Raw genomic sequence first — 21,085 nt, forward strand, 5'->3', positions numbered from 1 at the left:
CTGAAAACGGCCCTCAGCCCCTCACCCAGACTGGCCAGGCACCCAAGTGGGACCCCCACCCTGAAGGGGGTGTGACCAGCTGCAAACAGCCAACATCCCCTCATCCAGGCTGGCCAGGCACCCCAGTGGGGACCCTCACCCTGAAGGGGGTGTGACCAGCTGCAAACAGCCATCATCCCCTCATCCAGGCTGGCCAGGCACCCAAGCAGGACCCCCACCCTGATCCGGGACACCCTTCAGGGCAAACCAGCCAGCCCCCACCTGTGCACCAGGCCTCTATCCTATATAGTAAAAGGGTAATATGCCTCCCAGCACTGGGATCAGCGGAGCTGCGAGGCCTCCCGGCACCGGGATCAGCGGAGCCGCGAGGCCTCCCGGCCTGGGAGCAGCAGAGCCGCGAGGCCTCCCGGCACCAGGATCAGCGGAGCCGTGAGGCCTCCCAGCACCGGGATCAGCGGAGCAGCGAGGCCTCCCAGCACCGGGATCAGCGGAGCAGCGAGGCCTCACTGCCCGGTGTCAAGTGGAGCCACGAGGCCTCCTAGCACTGGGATCAGCGGAGCTGCGAGGCCTCCCAGCACCGGGGTCAGCGGAGCCTCGAGGCCTCCTGGCCCCTGAGCAGCGTGACAGGGGGCAGCGCCCTAACACCCTGATTGCCCTGCGGCTCTGTGTATGACAGGGGGCGGGGCCACAACCTCCCTATCCACCCTGCTCTGTTTGTGACAGGGGAAGGCGCCCCAACCCCCTGATCGGCCCTGCTCTGTGCCTGATAGGGGGGAGCTCCCCAACCCCCTGATCGCCCTGTGGCTCTGTGTGTGACAGGGTGCGCTGCCACAACCCCCCCATGGGCCCTGCTCTGTGTGTGACAGGGGGGAGCTCCCCAACCCCCTGATTGCCCTGCGGCTCTGTGTGTGACCGGGAAGGGGGGAAGCTCCCCAACCCCCTGATCAGCCCTGCTCTATGTGTGACAGGGTCCGGAGCCCCAACCCCCATGATGGGCCCTGCTCTGTGTGTGACGGGGCAGCTCCCCAACCCCCTGATCGCCCTGCGGCTCTGTGTGTGACCGGGGGGAGCTCCCCAACCCCCTGATCGGCCCTGCTCTATGCGTGACAGGGTATGGAGCCCCAACCCCCCTGATGGGCCCTGCTCTGTGCATGACAGGGGGCAGCGCCCCAACCCCCTGATTGGCCCTGCTCTGTGTGTGACAGGGGGTGGCGCTGCAACCTCCCTATTGACCCTACCTTGAGTGTGGCAGGGGGCGGTGCCCCAACCCCCCAATCAGCCCTACCCTGAGCGTGACTGGGGGTGGCATCGCAACCTCCCGATCCGCCCTGTTCTGTGTGTGACAGGGGGCAGCGCCCCAACTCCCCAATCGGCCCTGCTCTGAGCCCGACTAGGGGCTGTACCTAGGGATTGGGCCTGCCCTCTGCCACCCGGGAGCATGCCTAAGTCAGCATGTCGTTATCTCCCGAGGGGTCCAGACTGTGAGAGGGCACAAGTGGGGCTGAGGGACACCCCCTCCCCTGCCAGTGCACAAATTTTTGTGTACCAGGCCTCTATTATATATATAAAGGTGAAAACTAGATGCCAATTTAATAAAAAATTATTATGTAATTATATTGGAATGATGGAGAGTTTATTCTCATATTCTATAGTAGTATATCAGAAGATCATTTCTAAAATTGAAAGATTAAGAATTTACAGTATGAACATGTTTAGATTTTTGTAGGTAAAGAGCTAAAAGTTGAAAGTAGGATTGGGATTCAAGAGTATAGAAGTGGAGAATTGGAAAGTGCTGCATTTCATAGTATTACATAACTTTTTTTTTTTACTTTTGTGAATTATTTAATTTTCTAAGCAAATTGTAGTTATATGCTATACAGAAATTGGGCTGATACAAAGGTTAAAGCAATTAATTTTCTTCCCAGACATAGTTTTATAATATTCCGGTAAATTTGTTTTTATGTGAAATTAAAGTCAAAAGCAGTAATTGACATAGCTGTTATTTAAATCATGGCATAAATATTATTCCAAGTACTAGTTGTAAAGCTATGATATAATTTTGACTTAGATTGCCCATTTTTTGTTGATGTCCTTGGCCACCTAATTATGTTGAAATGTTACACAAATTTATGATATCCTTTTTTAAAATACATTTTTTTTATTCCTTTCAGAGAGGAAGGGAGAAGGAGAGGGAGATAGAAACATCAATGATGAAAATCACTGATCAGTTGCCTCCTGCATGCTCCCTAATAGGGATCAAGCCTGTAACCTGGGCATGTGCCCTGACCAGGAATCGAACCCTGACCTTCAGTTTCAGAGGTTGATGCTCAACCACTTAGCCACACCAGCCAGGTGCTATCCTTTTTTTTATACTCTAGAATTCTATGCCCTCCTCCTTCACATCACCTCTGACAAAATGTGTGTTAATATCTCAGTCATTCTTACAGTTGAGTATAGCATTTTACTACAGAAGATAAATGCGGGTCAATTTTATTTTCTCATTTTAGAGCTTCCTGTTAGTTCACCACTATGTCATGCAGTTCTAAAAACTCTTCAGTGTTGGGAGCAAGTTCTTCTCCGACGACTTGAAGTCCATGGTGGGCCCCCACAAAACTATATCGCAAGTTATACTTCTGAAGAGAGTTTGTCTGCAGGTCCTGCAATTCTCCGCCACAAAGCTTTGCTGGAACCTACAAACACTCCTTTCAAGTAGGTTTTCCTATGGATATTGTTTTTAAGTATGAATTTTACTAAATCAAGAGTGGTTTTAGGTAGTATTTGAAGAAAAAATATTTAAGTTCTTTTATGTATAATATGCTCTTCCAGGCTCATCTCTGTGACTCTGTGTGATGCATATTATAGTCCAGAGGTTAGCAAACATTTCCTGCAAAGTTCCAAATAAGTAAACATTTTAGACTTTGCGGACCTTACAATTCTTGTGGTAACTATTAAGCCTTGCCATTGTATAGTGAAAGCAACTATGAACTGTAAGTAGTAAATGAATGGGCATGGCTGTTACATAATAAACCTTATTTTTGAAAATGGAAGGCAGGCTTGTAGTTTACTGGCACCCACTCTCGAGCAGTGCTAGTCAAAATAGCCAGAAAACTGGTTTGCTGTTTGTGAGGTGTAAAAGGTAAATCAGTGCAGTGCTTGCTTCATCAAAGTCTTACTATAGTGACTTAATGATAGTTCATTTACATTTTTTTTCATAAGCTCTTACCTCATTGCACATCAGTAACAGACTTCATGGACTGGTATGTGTTTACAGACAACACAGTAGCTCTGCTTGTAGATCTCTTCTAGGAAGCATTACTATTATGTTTTTAGGTGAGGGGTCAGCAAACTGCAGCCTATGGGCCAAAATCCTTCCTCCTATATTGTAAATAAAGTTTTATTGGATCACAGCCACACCCTTTCATTTTAATATCATCTCTGCTCCTTTCCCACTTCATTGGCAGAGCTGAGTATTGTATGAGAGACCATCTGGCCTACAAAGCCTAAAATATTTACCATCCAGTCCTTTAAGAAAAAGTCTACTAGTACTGATTGCAACCCAAGATGATTTGGTCTAATTCTAGTTAAATATTATTATAAATATTTATATAACACTCAGTAGATATAGTCAAGTTAATCAGAATTTTAAGTGTATAATTAAATATATTGTCCTACTGCAGATCCAAACACCACCTGGCACTGTCTGTGAAAAGACTTTGGCAGTACTTGGTGAAGCAAGAAGAAATTCAGGAAACCTTTATCAGAAATATATTTACAAAGAAAAGGTGCCTAAATGAGGTTCGTATAAGTTAAAACCTGCTTACTTTTTTATTATTGAAGTCTTTTGTATTATGTAACCATAAAGAATAAGTTGCCTTTTATAGACTGTTTAACTCATTTTAACCTTGGCTGGTTAGCTCAGTTGGTTGGAGCATCATCCCAACGCACCAAAATTAGGGGTTCCATCCCTGGTCAGGGCACACACAAGAATCAATAAATGCATAAAGAAGTGGAACAACAAGTTGATGTTTCTCTCTTTCTCTCCTTCTTCTTCTATCTCAAATCAATAAATAAAAAATAAAAAATAATAAAAATAACTTTGTCATAGCCAGTTTGGCTCAGTGGATAGAGCGTTGGTCCCAAGTTTGATTCTGGTCAAGAGCACATGCCCGGGTTGTGGGCTCAGTCCCCAGTAGGAGGCATGCAGGAGGCAGCGGATCAATGATTCCCTCTCATCATTGATCTTTCTATCTCCCTTTCCCTTCCTCTCTGAAATCAATAAAAATATATTAAAAACTAAAACTAATTTTTATATCATAAAGATATCCTATGCAGTTAATGTATAGAAAAGTAATTGAATAGGAAAGAGAAAGGGTCAGTATTTTCTTAAATCTGTTTTATTTAAAGTAACTAATTCAGATATATTTGGGACTTTTCTCCCCAAAAGATATTGGTTAAGATTCTGTATCTTTGTTTCCTGTTTTGAACTCTCATGATCACCATTTAAGAGACAAAGTAAAAAGTTCCCATGATTTTCATGTGACAGGTAAAAGAAGTTTATCTTAGAAGTTTAATTGAAACTAGGTTTATATACTGAAAGCATTTCAAATATGTACGTTCAAATTTTTTTTTACTCTGTTGATTATGCTTCTTAATGAAATTTTGCAAACTAATTTTAATAATATAGTAACAGGTTGATTATACCTCGATGTTACCATTATAATGGTTGTTATTCTCAGTTCAGTGCTACTGAAAACTTTCAATTTGTTGTTATGGGAAACTTGTACCTGAATGTAAATTAACATTTTGTTTCCTTCATTGAGACAATTTTGCTACTAAAAAAATATAGGGTAAACTAAACAGTGGATTTAGTTAATTCCTTATCTTCTCATGGACTAGTAACAAAGTGTTCAAGACTGGCAACTGTTCTGTGGTTCACTGAACTTGTCTGAAAGCAAGTTTTTGAAGTGGAAGGAAAAAAGGATGATATTTTAGTTGGATAAATTAGGAAATAGAATGGTTTCTTAATAGACAAGTTAGCAAAAAGCAAGATGGCATCTAACCTCATTAAAAAAGGAAAATTACTTATAATTCATTGTCTCTCAGTCTAAGCACTAATTTATTAGAGGCAATTGTACATGCTGTTAATTAGTATTTGCCTGTTTATGTAAATATATCTGAATTAGCCAGGCCAAGAAACAATATTTAGTGTTTTTGCTAATTTAGAAGACTTTTGACATATGTACCTTAGTATAATATTGAAATCTGAGCAAATAATAAATCCAATAGATACAATACAAATGAAAGTATTTCTATATAACCTTAAGTAAGCTATATCTTAAATATTTAGCATATGAACTAGTAAAACAGTTTAAGCAAGTTTTTTGATGAATAAAATTAAAAGTGAATTTACTAGATAAGAGTGTCAGACTAATTAGCATATGTTTACATATGAGGTAATGTTTCTTATTTTAAATATATGTTTGCCTAAAATAATTTATTACAACTTAAAGTATTCTGATAATAGTGTATAAAGCACTGTTGATTGCTCTGAATAAAAAGCATGTTTACTGTGCTTGTTACTTCTTTGGTTTCTCTGATGTACCTTGTTACATGAATATGCAAATTTGGCATAATAACTTCAAGTACAAAATCATTTTTTAAAAACATTGTCACGTTTGATTACTATAACTGTAAAAATAAAAAAAATTTCTACCTCTGATATATTTAGTGTATTTGTGAAATGAAATAGTTCTCAAAACAAACAAAAGACTGTACCACTAGATTGTCTAGTAGAATTAAGGGACAGAATCATTAAGGGAATAGAGTAACATAAGGAAACCAGAGTAAGTAAGGAAAGATAGCAGATAAATAGGTAAAGTTATTTTTGTATTATAATCATTTTAATCAAAAGCAGTAATATGAATGCTGGAATAAAAGCTCTATCTCTATCAGTAAGCTAAATGTTTTTTATGTATTTTAATGTGTGGGTTTTTTTTAATCTGCAAAATGAGTATAATACCTTTCACTTTGCTGTGTTTTAACTAGGACATTTAACTTATTTAAAAACTTCATGATTAATGGTTGTTATTAGGTGGCAGATAATGGAGAATATTTTGGAAGTGCTACTGTTCTTTATTCCTTTATGTCTTTGAAAATGAAATGTTCTTTATTTGATGTTAAAATTCTGTTGTATCCTCAGATCTTTCTTTTCCTATATAATGCAGTTTTTAGTGCTACTGCATTTTTAAACTAGAAGGTCTTCCCTATTTGTATTTATTTGGAAATTAAGTGCAGATGACTGCAAATAGACTACATCTGAATCATTCCTGACCAAAAAAAAAAAAAAAAATTCTTGGCACCCTGATTCCTTTTTCTGTTTTCATTCATTTTCTGAGAAAAACTAAAGGTCTTGAACCAGCTCTTTCTTTAACTAGTGTTAATATCCCCTTTTAAGAAGTATGTGTGCCTAAAACCTATATGATTTTATTAACCAGTGTCACCCCAATAAATTCAATTAAAAAAGAGAGAAAAAGAGACTCTACACCTTTAAATAACAACCTTATTATGATAGTATTAATATGTTGTTGGATACACATATACTAAATTAATAAAAAAATAAGTATACTTTTATTATTTCACAAAAAAAGAATCATGTATTCCTCCAAGCAGTTAGTTGAGTATTTCTGCCTCAATCAAGACAAAGCGAGAATTAGAGACCTAGAAATAAAATTTTTTTAATCATGATGTTTTCATGAAGAGTGAGGGGACAAGAAATAATACTGTATAAGAGAACAATTTGACTTTAATTTTCAGTTGATAGTACTCTTGCACCATTAGCTCTGAAATTTATAAAGTACTCGGGCTATAATCTTGCTTTAATATCAACATTTCAAAGTTAAGTGAGTAAAAATTTCTCAGGAGGTTGAATAAAATTTATAGTTGTTGTTAATGAATTTTGAGGGATTAAGTTTTCCCTAACCCCTAACTCTGCACCACACACATGCTTCTTTTAAGATATATGAAGTTTTAAAAATAATAACTTAGTCCAATGTTACTAAGTTTGGCGAAAAATATAATTTAAAAATATCCCTAGTATTTTGCATGTTACATCGTATCTTACTCTTTGTCGTGTGATTATTCTTTCTTGATGAAGTCATTAGAGGACAACTGTGAAACCATCAAAAATTCTATGATGGAGGAGCCAAACATCAATAAGGTACAAAGCGTCATTCAACTGAAATTAGAAATTGCATTCTTTAGCAAGAAAAACAAAGTGTTTCCATTTAACTTTGGACTGGACTTTGTTTCCAAGCATTGAAATTACTGTTCCCTCAATTTATTCTTTTATTTTAACAGCTTAAATATCGCAATCATAACATTGTTTCTGTTTTATTAATAAGAGAATGCAATTTTAAAGGGAGTTGAATGTATCCTGTTTTGGCTACAGATTTTTTCATAGTAAATACAATTAAAGTTCTTAATAAATTGTAATTAAAATAGCCATTATAGTAGAATAGTAGTATTGTTCTGTTTTTGCAAGTATCACTTTTTAAGTTAAAATTCTTTCCTCTTATATTAATTTCTTAAAATATATCAAATACTATTATATATCATTTATTTTACTGGTAAGAATAGGATACAGCATATTATCTTATGTACAATAAGAACTCAATAATACTTGAGAACACGGCACAAACGATGAGAATTTGTACAACCATAAAATAACTATCCAATGTTCTGTGGTCACACATTCAAATAGGACATATTAGGTTGATATATGATTCATGTGTTTCACATTTTTATTTTAAGACCATGTCATCAGAGTAATTTTTAGGGAAAACAGTTTTCAAAAGATTTTTTTAAGGCTGTGAAGTCTTTCTCAAAGGAATCTTTTTGTAAAATAGAAATAATTCTGTACAGTTAATAAGAAAGACTGATTTGATGTGAAGTGTATATTGTAACTAAAACCTTGGCAAAATAAATATATGCAGTACACACTGAACTTTGGGAATTTCTAATGGCCTTTTGGAGTTTTGAGAGAATATTATTCAAACTTTTAATCAGTTAACAATATTCCTTGCCTTGCAGTAATCATTAATTATTACAGTCTATACATTTTCATGAATCTTTTTTTTTTTTAATCCTCACCCGAGGATATTTTTCGATTGATTTTTAGAAAGAGTGGAAGGGAGAGGGAAAGACAGAAATACCGATGTGAGAGAAACACATCAAATGGTTGCCTTCTACACGTGTCTCTACCAGGGCCTGGGCTGGGGAGGAGCCTGCAATTGCGGTATGTACCCTTAACCGGAATCGAACCCGGGACCCTTCTCTCCGCAGGCTGACATTCTGTCTACTGAGCCAAACAGGCTAGGGCATGAATCCTTATCCAAAGATTTTTTTGACACTGTTTATAAAATGTTAATCAGAATGTTATATTACTATAGTCATTACACTACATCAGAAGTCAGTCATTGTGTTTGTTTAACATCGTAATGTTTTTGGCCAGTTTTTCAAGCCACATGGGACAGTTTTAACAGCTTTATTAGCTATACCTGACTTACCATAAGTGCACATATTTATTAGAATGTGATGAAATTTTACATATGTTTACATGGGTGAAGCCACCAGCATAATCAAGATAATAAATATATCCATTACCCCCAAAACTAACCCCTCCCTTACTTTTCCCTCCCCTCTCTCCCTTTTTCCTCCCCAGGTAACTACTAATTTTCTTCCTGATATTATAGATCAGTTTGCATTTCTGGAATTTTTGTAAATGAGATTATACAATGTCTTTTTTTTCTATGTGCTTTCTCAGCATATTTGTTTTGAGATTTCTTCATATTGTGTATTTCAGTATTTTTTATTGCTGGTGCATTCATTGTATGTCTATACCAAAATTTGTTTATCCAATGACTTGTTGATGAACACTTAAGCCTTTTCCATTTTGGAGCTATTTCAAATAAGACTGCTTAGAAATTTCAAACACAAGTCTCTTTGGTTGGACATATTCTTTCATTTCTCTTGTGTAAATGCCTAGGAGTGGGATGGCTAGACTATATTGTAGGTGTGTGGTTAGCTTTTTGAGAAAACTGCTAAAAGTATTTTCCAAGGTGGTAGAAACATTTTATGTTTCCAGCAGCAGTGCATGAAATCCCAGTTGCTTTACATCCTTATCAGCACTTGGTATTGTCAGCCTTTATTTTAGCCATTGTAGTAGGTGTGTAGTTGTAGTTCATTATAGTTTTAACTAGAGGCCTGGTGCATGGATTCGTGCACTGGTGGGGTCCCTTGGCATGGCCTGTGGAGATCAGGCCAAACCTGGCAGTCCAACATCCCCCAAGGGATGTAGTAGTGCGCGAAGTGGCAGGCAGCCCAGGGAGGAGCCTAAGCCCGGGCCAGGTGCTGTGCCGCTCCTGCTCATCCCAGCCCTGCTGCACCTGCTGCCACCGCTGCTCGGTAGGCTCCCATGGGCTCACGCCATCAGTCCCTATGCTAGTCCCAATCCTGGTCCCAATGGGAGAGAGGCCTGCAAGGGGAGTGTCTGCAGGAGAGGCTCGTGCTGCTGCAGCTGTGCTCGCCAGTTGTGAGCCCGGTGTCTGGCACCTGTTCAACTGAGTGGCGCTCCCACTGTGGGAGCACACTGACCACCAGGGGGCAACTCCTGCCCCCTGGTGGTCAGTGCACATCATGCTAACAGTCGCTTAGGCTTTTATGTATATAGATTTGCATTGAGAATCTAATCATGTGCTTAATTGCCACTTGTATAACTTTTTGGTTGACCATGTTAAAGATGGGGTGAGTCAGTTATGGGAGGTTACTAGGAAAAACACAGTAAAATAAGGATGAGGATGTTATACAGATTTAAGTTTTTAAAAAAAATATATATTTTATTGATTTTTTACAGAGAGGAAGGGAGAGAGATAGAGAGTCAGAAACATCGATGAGAGAGAAACATCGATCAGCTGCCTCCTGCACACTCCCTACTGGGAATATGCCCGCAACCAAGGTACATGCCTTTGACCGGAATCAAACCTGGGACCCTTCAGTCCGCAGGCTGATGCTCTATCCAGTGAGCCAAACTGGTCAGGGCCAGATTTAAGCTTTTGTCTTCTGCATTGATAAGAGTTTCTAGAGACAAGGTCATCATCCTCTTTCTGGAACAGCTAGGGAGAAAGCCTTGCTAATGCAGATTTCCCTTAAAAATATAAATGTCTTTTATAAAGGATAATTTCTACTTGTTTTCAGAGCTTCTCCGAAGTCTGCTGTTTCTTAATCAGCCTAACATAATTTTTATGCCAGAGAGACATATTTTGGGGTGGCAAGTTCTATTCCCCTATAGTTTCTAGACAACCAACCTGTGTAGCACATTACTATACTGAAGACTGTAGACAATTGTTATGTATTGGCAGTGTTACAAGGGCAGTGTTACAAGGGCTACAACGTCATTAGGTGATAAGAATTTTCAGCTCCATTATAATCATATCGGATCACAGTTGTATATGCCGTCTGTCCTTTACCAAACATTGTTATGTGGTGCATAATTGTGTTGAGATAATAAAATTATTTTCTTTTCTTTTTTTAGTCTGTTAATATGGCTAAATAGATTGATGGATTTATTTGATTTTAAACCAACCTTGCATTCCTAGCGTAAGCCCCTTTTATGGTCATTAGGTGTTCTTTTTTACATATTGTTTGATTTGTTAAAAATTTTGTTCAGCAGAATTTTTGCATCTATGTTCATGAGGGATATTGCTTTGTAGTTTTCTTACAATGTGTTTATTTTTTTTTTACGGGGGTGGGGGGTCTTTGGTTTGTTTTGTTGGGTGGTTTTATTTTTTTTTTATTATTTTTTTTTTTAATTGTTTTTTTTTTTTTATTGCTTAAAGTATTACAAAGGGTATTACATATGTGTCCATTTTATCCCCCCGCCCTAGACAGTCCCCTAGCCTCCCCTATCCCCCAATGTCTTATGTCCACTGGTTATGCTTCTATGCATGCATACAAGTCCTTTAGTTGATCTCTTACCCCCCTACCTCCTGCCCCGCAACCCTCCCCGGCCTTCCTGCTGCAGTTTGACAATCTGTTTGAGGCAGCTCTGCCTCTGTATCTATTATTGTTCAAAAGTTTATAATGGTCTCTATTATCCATGAATGAGTGAGATCATGTGGTATTTTTCCTTCATTGACTGGCTTATTTCACTTAGCATAATGCTCTCCAGTTCCATCCATGACGTTGCAAATGGTAAGAGTTCCTTCCTTTTTAGAGCAGCATAGTATTCCATCGTGTAGATGTACCACAGTTTTCTAATCCATTCATCTACTGATGGGCACTTAGGCTGTTTCCAGATCTTAGCTATGGTGAATTGTGCTGCTATGAACATAGGGGTGCATATATCCTTTCTGATTGGTGTTTCTGGTTTCTTGGGATATATTCCTAGAAGTGGGATCACAGGGTCAAATGGGAGTTCCATTTTCAGTTTTTTAAGGAAACTCCATACTGTCTTCCATAGTGGCTGCACCAGTCTGCATTCCCACCAGCAGTGCACAAGTGTTCCTTTTTCTCCACATCCTCTCCAGCACTTGTCGTTTGTTGATTTGTTGATGATAGCCAGTCTGACAGGTGTGAGATGGTACCTCATTGTTGTTTTGATTTGCATCTCTCGGATGATTAGTGACTTTGAGCATGTTTTCATATGTCTCTTGGCTTTCTGAATGTCCTCTTTTGAAAGGTGTCTATTTAGTTCCTTTGCCCATTTTTTGATTGGATTGTTTATCTTCCTTTTGTTAAGTTGTATGAGTTCCCTATAAATTTTGGAGATTAGGCCCTTATCGGATATGACATTGGCAAATATGTTTTCCCACACAGTGGGTTTTCTCGTTGTTTTGTTGATGGTTTCTTTTGCTGTGCAGAAGCTTTTTATTTTGATGTAGTCCCATTTGTTCATTTTCTCTTTAGTTTCAAGTGCCCTAGGAGCTGTATCAGTGAAGAAATTGCTTCGGCATATGTCTGAGATTTTGTTGCCTTTGGATTCTTCTAGAATTTTTATAGTTTCCTGTCGTACATTTAAGTCCTTTATCCATTTTGAGTTTATTTTTGTGTATGGTGTAAGTTGGTGGTCTAGTTTCATTTTCTTGCATATATCTGTCCAATTTTCCCAGCACCATTTATTGAAGAGACTATCTTGGCTCCATTGTATGTTCTTGCCTCCTTTGTCAAATATTAATTGAGCATATAGGTTCAGGTCAATATCTGGGCTTTCTAAACTATTCCTTGATCTATATGTCTGTTCTTGTGCCAGTACCAGGCTGTTTTGAGAACAGTGGCTTTGTAATACATCTTGATATCTGGTATTGAGATCCCACCTACTTTGGTCTTTTTCAGGATTGCTGCAGCTATTCGAGGTCTTATTTTATTCCAGATGAATTTTTGGAGAGTTCGTTCTAGATCTCTGAAGTATGCCATTGGTATTTTAATGGGAAGTGCGTTGAATTTATAGATTGCTTTGGGTAGTATGGACATTTTAATGATGTTGATTCTACCAATCCATGAACACGGTATGTTCTTCCATCTGTTTATGTCTTCCTCTATATCTTTTTTCAACGTCCTGTAGTTTTCTGAGTAGAGGTCTTTTACCTCTTTAGTTAAGTTTATTCCTAGGTAGCTTAATTTTTTTGGTGCGATGGTAAACGGGATTGTTTTTATAATCTCTCTTTCTGAAAGTTCACTATTGGTGTATAGAAATGCCTCGGATTTCTTGGGGTTAATTTTGTATCCTGCTACATTGCCAAATTCATGTATTAAGTCCAGTAGCTTTTTGATGGAGTCTCTAGGGTTTTGTATGTATAATATCATGTCGTCTGCAAATAAGGACAGTTTTACTTCCTCTTTTCCAATTTGGATGCCTTTTATTTCTTCTTCTTGCCGAATTGCAATGGCTAACACTTCCAGTACTATGTTGAACAGGAGTGGTGAGAGGGGGCATCCCTGTCTTGTTCCTGTTCTTAGGGGAAATGGTGTTAGTTTTTGTCCATTGAGTATGATGTTGGCTGTGGGCCTGTCATATATGGCTTTTATTATGTTGAGGTATGATCCTTCTACTCCCACCTTGCTGAGAGCTTTTATCAAAAATGGGTGTTGAATTTTGTCAAATGCTTTTTCTGCATCAATTGATATGACCATGTGGTTTTTTTCTTTCAATTTGTTTATGTGATGTATCACGTTTATTGATTTGCGGATATTGTACCATCCTTGCATCCCTGGGATAAATCCTACTTGGTCATGGTGTATGATCTTTCTGATGTACTGCTGGATCCGATTTGCTAAGATTTTGTTGAGGATTTTGGCATCTATGTTCATGAGGGATATTGGCCTGTAATTCTCTTTCATTGTGTTGTCTTTACCTGGTTTTGGTATTAGGGTGATGCTGGCTTCATAGAATGAGCTTGGAAGTGTTCCTTCCTCTTGAATTTTTTGTAGTAGTCTGAGGAGGATAGGTTTTAGTTCTTCCTTGAATGTTTGGTAAAACTCCCCTGTGAAGCCGTCTGGTCCTGGGCTTTTGTTTGCTGGAAGCTTTTTGATGACTGCTTCAATTTCTTCCATAGTTATTGGCCTGTTGAGATTTTTAGATTCTTCCTGATTGAGTTTTGGAATGTTGTATTTTTCTAGGAATTTGTCCATTTCCTCCAGGTTGTCTAGTTTGTTGGAGTAGAGCTGTCTATAGTATTTTTTAACAATCATTTGTATTTCTGTGGGGTCTGTTGTTATTTCGCCTCTATCGTTTCTGATTTTGTTTATTTGGGTCCTCTCTCTTTGCTTCTTGGTGAGTCTGGCTAGAGGTTTGTCAATCTTGTTTATCCTTTCAAAGAACCAGCTCTTGGTTTCATTGATTTTCTGTATTGTTTTTTTGGTCTCTATGTCATTTATTTCTGCTCTAATCTTTATTATCTCCTTCCTTCTGCTCACTCTGGGGTTTTCTTGTTGCTCTCTTTCTAATTCTTTGAGTTGTAGAGTTAGATGATTTACTACCATTTTTTCTTGTTTGTTGAGATAGGCCTGTAGAGCTATAAACTTCCCTCTCAGGACTGCTTTCATTGTGTCCCATAGGTTTTGGATTGTTGTGTTTTCATTGTCATTAGTTTCCAGGATGTTTGGAATTTCTTCTTTGATTTCATTGGTAACCCAATCAATATTTAATAGCATGCTATTCAGCTTCCAGGTGTTTGAGTATTTTGGGTTGTTTTTATTGTAGTTTATTTCTAATATTATGCCATCGTGGTCTGCGAAGACGCTTTTTATGATTTCAATTTTCTTGAATTTGGGGATACTTTGCTTGTGACCCAATATATGGTCTATTTTTGAATATGTCCTATGAGCATTTGAGTAGAATGTATATTCCCTGGCTTTCGGGTGAAGTGTTCTGAAGATGTCTATTAAGTCCATCTGATCTAGTGAGTCATTTAGGATTGCTGTATCTTTGCTGATTATTTGTCTAGAGGACTTATCCAGTGCTGTCAGTGGTGTATTAAAGTCCCCTACTATGATTGTATTGTTGTCGATGTCTCCTTTGATATCTTCCAGGAGTTTTTTTATGAATTTGGGTGCTCCTGCATTGGGTGCATATATGTTTACCAGGATTATATCTTCTTGTTGTATTGATCCCTTTAGTATTATGAAGTGGCCTTCCTTATCTCTTGTTATGGCCTTCACTTTGAGGTCTATTTTGTCCGATATAAGTATTGCTACCCCAGCTTTCTTTTCCTTTCCATTTGCCTGAAAGATATTTTTCCATCCTTTCACTTTCAGTCTGTGTGAGTCCCTTCTAATGAGGTGGGTCTCTTGTAGACAGCAGATGTATGGGTCATGTTTTTTTATCCATTCAGCCACTCGATGTCTTTTGTTTGGAGCATTTAGTCCGTTTACGTTTAAAGTTATTATTGAAAGGTACTTGTTTGTAGGCATTTCTGTTTTTGTGTGGCTGTTTTCTTTCTGAGCTTTTTATTTCTTATTTTTATACCAGTCCCTTTAGCATTCCTTGCATTGCTGGCTTGGTGGTGATAAACTCCCTTAGCCTTTTTTTGTCTGTGAAGCTTCTTATTTCCCCTTCAAGTTTGAATGATAGCCTTGCTGGGTAGAGTATTCTTGGATTTAGTCCTTTGCTTTGCATCACTTTGTAAATTTCCGTCCATTCTTTTCTGGCCTGATGTGTTTCTGTTGAGAAATCATTTGACAATCTAATGGGAGATCCCTTGTATGTAACTTTCCGTCTCTCTCTTGCAGCCTGTAAGATTCTCTCTTTGTCCTGAACATTTGCCATGGTAATTATGATGTGTCTTGGTGTGGGTCTTTTTGGGTTCACCTTGTTTTGGACTCTCTGGGCTTGTGTGACTTTTTTCTTCCCCACCTCAGGGAAGTTTTCTGATATTATTTCTTCTAATAGGTTTTCTAATCCTTGTTCATCCTTCTGTTGTTCTGGTACCCCTATTATTCGTATGTTGTTTCGTTTCATGTTGTCCCAAAGCTCCCTTAGGCTCTCCTCCTGTCTTTTCATTTTTTTCTCCAATTGCAGTACATTTTGGGTGTGTTTTGCTTCCTTGTCTTCTAAATCACTAATTCGGTCCTCCGCTTCTCCTAGTCTACTGTTGATACTTTCAATGGAGTTTTTCATTGCAGCTATATCACTCTTCATATCTTCTTGGGTCTTACTTAAGTTGTTGATTTTTTCATCTGTTTCTTCTAGCTTCTTCCATATGTTATCGATTTTTTCATCTGTTTCTTCTTGCTTCTTGCTGAGGTTGTCGATTTTTTCCTCCATCCGGTTTATGCACTCTAGGACCCTTATTCTGAATTCTTTTTCTGTCATGTTGCATGCCTCTGTATTACTTAGCTGCTTTTCTGGAGAGTCCTCCTTCTCTTTCCTTTGGGGGTTTCTTTGTCTACCCATGTTTGATCTCACTGACATATCTAGACGTTGAGTCATTCAGTGGCTGCTCCCTTGGTGGCAGTGACTCCTTGGTCTGCGGTTCCTCTTCGGGCGGTTGCGGTAGCAGCTGCTCTTCAGTTGGCAGCAACTCCTCTGGTGGGTGCTGTTCACAGCTGTGGTGGCTCTTCTGGCTGGTGGGACGAGGTTTCACGTACAGCTGCTGTTCCTCAGCAGAGGGTGTGGTGCTCAGGAGGTTGCTGTTGCTTGGATCTGCTGTGTTGATTTAAAGGCACAAAATACAACACAACAAGGCACCACGTACCAGGCACTATACACAAATATATTCACGATATTAATAACCCCAAATAAAGGTGACCACCTGAATTAAGAGAATTAGGGGATAAGGAAGAAGGAAGAGAAAAAGAGAAAAGAGAAAAAAGAAAAGAAAATTAGGGACCAAAAAAAGGAGTGCAAAAATGAAAGTGGGAAAAAGGAGGGGGGAAAGTAAAAGCGAGAAAAGAAAGGAAAAGAAAAAAAAAGAGCGAAAAGAGAGAATGAAGTGGAAGAGGGGAAGAGACTTTTTATATGAGGAGAATGCTCCTATAGAACAGCCATTAATCCCAACAAATTCCAGCAACAGCTCCCTGGAGATAAATGCAAACTAGAAACAACCAATAATATAATGATGAAAATAGAATGGAGAACACTAATCCCAAAATAAAATAAAGAGAAAATAAAATGGCACTTTAAAAAAAAAGGTAAAATGGTAGCAGTAATAATACTGGTTAAAAATAAGAAGGTAGTAATTAAAAGGGTAAAATCAGGTGATGGAAAAAAGAAGAAAAAAAAAAAGAAGAAGAGGAAAAGAAAAAAAAAAGAAAAAAAAAGAAAAAAAATTGGTTTCTTAGTTAAAAGGTGAAAAAAGAAAAAAAAAAATATTGCAGTAGTGAAGGTCCTTCGGTTCTTCTATTCTTCAGTGTGGCTCGCCTTAGACCTGCCAGGTATTCAGGAGAGTGTTGAGTTTCCCTGCGATACACTGTTCCTCTGTGTTGTAAACCACAGTCCTTATTTTAAAGCAAGCCGCATTTGTTTCCCAGACTGCCTTATTTTGTGTTTAGCAAAGAGTCAGTTTGTGTGTCAGCCTCTGGGTGGCAGTGTTCTGGGGTTGGCCTCTGAGGCTACAGGGCCTCTCTGTCCAGTGGAAGTTCACTGCCCAGAGCTGGCTGCGTAAGAGTTACCAGTGCTGTGTTGTTGCTGGGATTGAAAATCCCTCTATAGGCCAGACCCTGTTAACTCCCAGGGACTGATCAGGTTATTTTAATCCTTGATCTCCTACAGGGTGGAATCTGGGTGTGGCTGTGCTCCTTGCCTGGGGGCTGGGGGGAGGAGTCTCACTCTCTGGAGAGAATGGCTGCCTCAGAAGTGGGCTCAGGGGTGTCTCAGCACTCAATTCGCTGCCACCTCTCCTGGCCCCCCTTCTCTCCTCAGTCTCTCCCCAGATTCCACTCCTCCGCACACTCTCCCTCTCTTCAGCACAGGTGAGTGTCTGTATCCGAAATGTCCCATGAACAGGGTTCAGTGAAAACAAACAAACAAACGCCGGCTGCGGAAACGGGGAAGGCTTGGTTTCTGTAAGCTTCTTCTCTTACCGGGACTGCATGGTCTGATCAGCTCTTCAGGCTGCCCCCTTTAGGCTCAGTCCTCTGTGATCACAGACCGAGCTCTCAATTCCCCCGGCAGCGCCAGGAATCCCGCAGTTCTCCTTTCCCCTGTTAGGGGCTGTGCCTGTCCCAAGGGACGCGGCTGTCTGCCACGCGGTCTCCCTCCGACTCTCTGGGCTCAGAGGTCTGGCAAACTTTCCTGCCCAAATCCCTGGTTTTTTTACCTTGCCAGGGGAGTTCTGCTCTTCCCGGCTGTAAACTGTCTCGCCAGTTGAGGAATTTCGCCAGTTCGGGGTGGATGTTACTAGTTTCAGCTGCTCACTCCATTTGCTCAGGGACAAGACCTGGGACGCGTCTGCCTATACCGCCGCCATCTTCCTGAATTGGTTTTAAACTAATGCTATCTTCATAGAGTTGGGAAGTCTCTCCTCTTTAATTTTTTGGAAGGATTTGTGTAGAGTTAGTGTTGTTTGTTCCTTATATGTTTGTTAGAATTCACCAGAGAAATCATCTGGGCCTGGAGTTTTTTAGCTTCAAATTCAATTTCTTTAACATATAAGACAGTTCAGATTATTTATTTTTTTAGTGTACTTTGGTAGTATATGTCTTTTAAGAAATTTGTCACATCAGTTGTAAAATATATTGGTATAAAGTTATTAATAATATTTTATTATCCTTTCAGTATACAGTAGAATATATGGTAAAGTCACTTCTTATTCCTCTGCTACTTCCCACACCTGAATTGTCCTATTTTTCCTCCCATCCTTGAAGTGTTGGGCACCCCAGAACTTATTTTTTTAACCTTCTCTGTCCCCTGTCTTTACTTTCTCTTTGGGTTATCTAATAGCTTAAGTATCATCCATAGTTTTGATGTCTTAAATCTCAGTAGCCCCATTTATTTCCTAAACTCCAGACTAGCATACATAATCTAATAGCTACCTCTCCCTGAATGTCAAAACAGAATTTCATGTCTGCCCCTAATCCCAACCCATACCTACTCTTTCCTTCACTTTTATCTCAGTAAATGGCACCTTCACTCACCCTGTTATCCAGTCTGAAAACAAGGAGTCATCCTTGCTTCATCATTTTCACTCATACTGCACTCTCAATACATTAACATTTATCTCATTTCCAACCACTTATCACCATTCCTATTACCCTAATCAGATCCACCATTACCTCTTTTTTAAAAAATTTAAATTCTTTATTGTTTAAAGTATTACGTAAGTCTCCTTTTTCCCCCATTGACCTCTCCCTGGCCACTCCCAGCCCCCAGCACATGCCCTCACCCCTCTACTGTCTGTGTCCATTGGTCCACCATTACTTCTTATTTAGTTACTGTAGCAGGCTCATAAGTGGTTTCCTGGGAGCTGTTCACACAACTTTATGTTTTGTCTCACAACACCCAGAACTATGGCTTTCTAGTCTTAAAATAAAATCTGAATCTTATTATGGATTCGGAGGCCCTGTCCAAACTGAACCCTGCCTACTTCTCCAATCTCATCTCCTGACATTTATAAGTGCTCTCAAAATTAAATATGCATAAGCTCCTGAGATGCTAAACATCATTCTTACACTGCCCCTCACCCCCCACCAGTTGACTCTCATTCAGGTCATCTTGGGTCCAGACTATTAAGAAACAGTGTTTTAGTAAATCTAAATAATAAGAGGACAGTAATGTATTCCTACATTGAAGAAGCTTTTTTGAATTTCATGCCTGCAAGATCTTTCATCCCCATATGTGTAAAATTTGAAGAAGCTCTGCAGGTGAAACTGTTATGTCCACCCCAACTACCCAACCATTATTAGCAAATAGTATATCCCTCTATTTAATGGAAATAGAATTTTCTCTACTTTTAATTTCTTCAAAACCCAGTAGTGGATACTTAAGTGTGTTTTAGATATCAGGCAGAGAGGTGGCTATGTTGGCATTTTATCATAAAACAAACAAAAAAATCTTATTTTTGACATTCTTATTGGTTGCTGGGCTTCTTATAGCAAACCTAAGTGTTTCTTAGAAAAGAAGTTTGCCTTTAAAGAAACCAAAATGTTTAGCAAACACTGAAATTTTTTTATGTTTGTAATCAAATTGCATTTTAGATTAGAATATATTTCACATCTTTACATTCAGTGATATGAGTTGTTTGTGTAGGGCTATTTTGGTTTGGTTATTTATAATTCTCTTTCAACTTTGGAATTATATGGTCACCTCAGTAGCCATTTAAAAGAATACTGCTAACTACTCAGTTCTATGGACAAGCAATGGATGGGGTATTGGAGATGTTTTATTTAAATTTTGCAGGAAGTAAATTTGTTTCATTATAATTTCAAATTAATAACTTCTATGCTTCCCAGTAAGTCATGTAACATTTTATAGTAATTCATTTTAAAGATTGAAGGTTAGGGAGGTTAAAATAAAATGAAATTATCCTACATTATGCAACATTCCCAGTTCTTATTTTAGTAAATGTTGATTTTATTTTAGTAAGTGACTAAAAATTTTTGTTTTTCATTTAAATCATTTAAAATTTTCAATTAATAGTTGCCATACAATATTATATTAGTTTTATGTGTATACCCGAGTGATGAGACATTATATAGCTAAGTGATCATCCTGATAAATCTAGTCACTACCCATCTAGCATCATAGTTATTACAATATTATTGACTATATTCCCTATGTTGTACTTTAGATCCCCGTGACTGTTCCATAACAGCCAATTTGTACTTCTTTTTTTAAAAAATGTATTCTTTATTGATTTCAGAGAGGAAGGGAGAGGGAGAGAGAAATAGAAACATCAATGATAAGAGAGAATCATTGATTGGCTGCCTCCTGCACGCCCCCTACTGGGGATCGAGCCCACAACCCCGGCATGTGCCCTTGGCCTGAATAGAACCTGGGACCCTTCAGTCCGTAGGTCAACGCTCTATCCACTGAGCCAAACCAATTTGTACTTCTTAATCCCTTCACCTTTTCCACTTATCCTCCTAAACCCTCTCCCATCTGTCAACCATCAGATAGATATGTATTTATTGCCATTTTATTGCTCATTTTTAAATTTTTTTTCTTCTTAAAGAAGACCCTTTAACATTTCATATAATACTGGTTTCATGATGAACTTCAGATTTCCTTTGTCTGGGAAGCTCTTTATGTCCTTCCATTCTAAGTCATAGCTCTGCTGGGTAGAGTAATCTTGGTTGTAGGTCTTTGCTTTTCATCACTTTGAATATTTGTTGCCACTCCCTTCTGGCCTGCAAAGTTTCTGCTGAGAAATCAGCTGACAGTCGTATAGGAGCTCCCTTGTAGGTAACGAACTGCTTTTCTCTTGCTGCTTTTAAGATTCTCTGTTTGTCTTCAACCTTTTAATTATAATGTGCCTTTGGTGTGGGCCTCTTTGGGTTCATCTTGGTTGGGATTCTCCTCGCTTACTGGTCTTATATGTCTATTTCCTTCCCCAAGTTAGGGACGTTTTCTGTCATTACTTTTCAAATAAGTTTT

The 21,085-nt window shown here is 38.8% G+C and overlaps 1 protein-coding gene across 11 annotated transcripts in view; it reads left to right on the forward strand.

Moving 5' to 3' along the window:
• DMXL1 (Dmx like 1) overlaps window positions 1-21,085 on the forward strand; it is a 162,405-nt gene that overhangs the window by 112,487 nt on the left and 28,833 nt on the right. For 9 of the 11 annotated variants that reach the window (XM_036310674.1, XM_036310686.1, XM_036310676.1 and 6 more), the window contains 3 exons: window positions 2,508-2,709; window positions 3,678-3,795; window positions 7,154-7,216. In XM_036310674.1, coding sequence (XP_036166567.1) covers window positions 2,508-2,709; window positions 3,678-3,795; window positions 7,154-7,216 — 383 coding nt within the window. The remainder of the gene's footprint in view (window positions 1-2,507; window positions 2,710-3,677; window positions 3,796-7,153; window positions 7,217-21,085) is intronic. The other 2 variants (XM_036310675.1, XM_036310677.1) reach the window with 1 other exon arrangement.

The sequence above is a fragment of the Myotis myotis genome, unplaced genomic scaffold (genome assembly GCF_014108235.1).
Source record: "Myotis myotis isolate mMyoMyo1 unplaced genomic scaffold, mMyoMyo1.p scaffold_m19_p_5, whole genome shotgun sequence".
Taxonomy (NCBI): Eukaryota; Metazoa; Chordata; class Mammalia; order Chiroptera; family Vespertilionidae; genus Myotis; species Myotis myotis.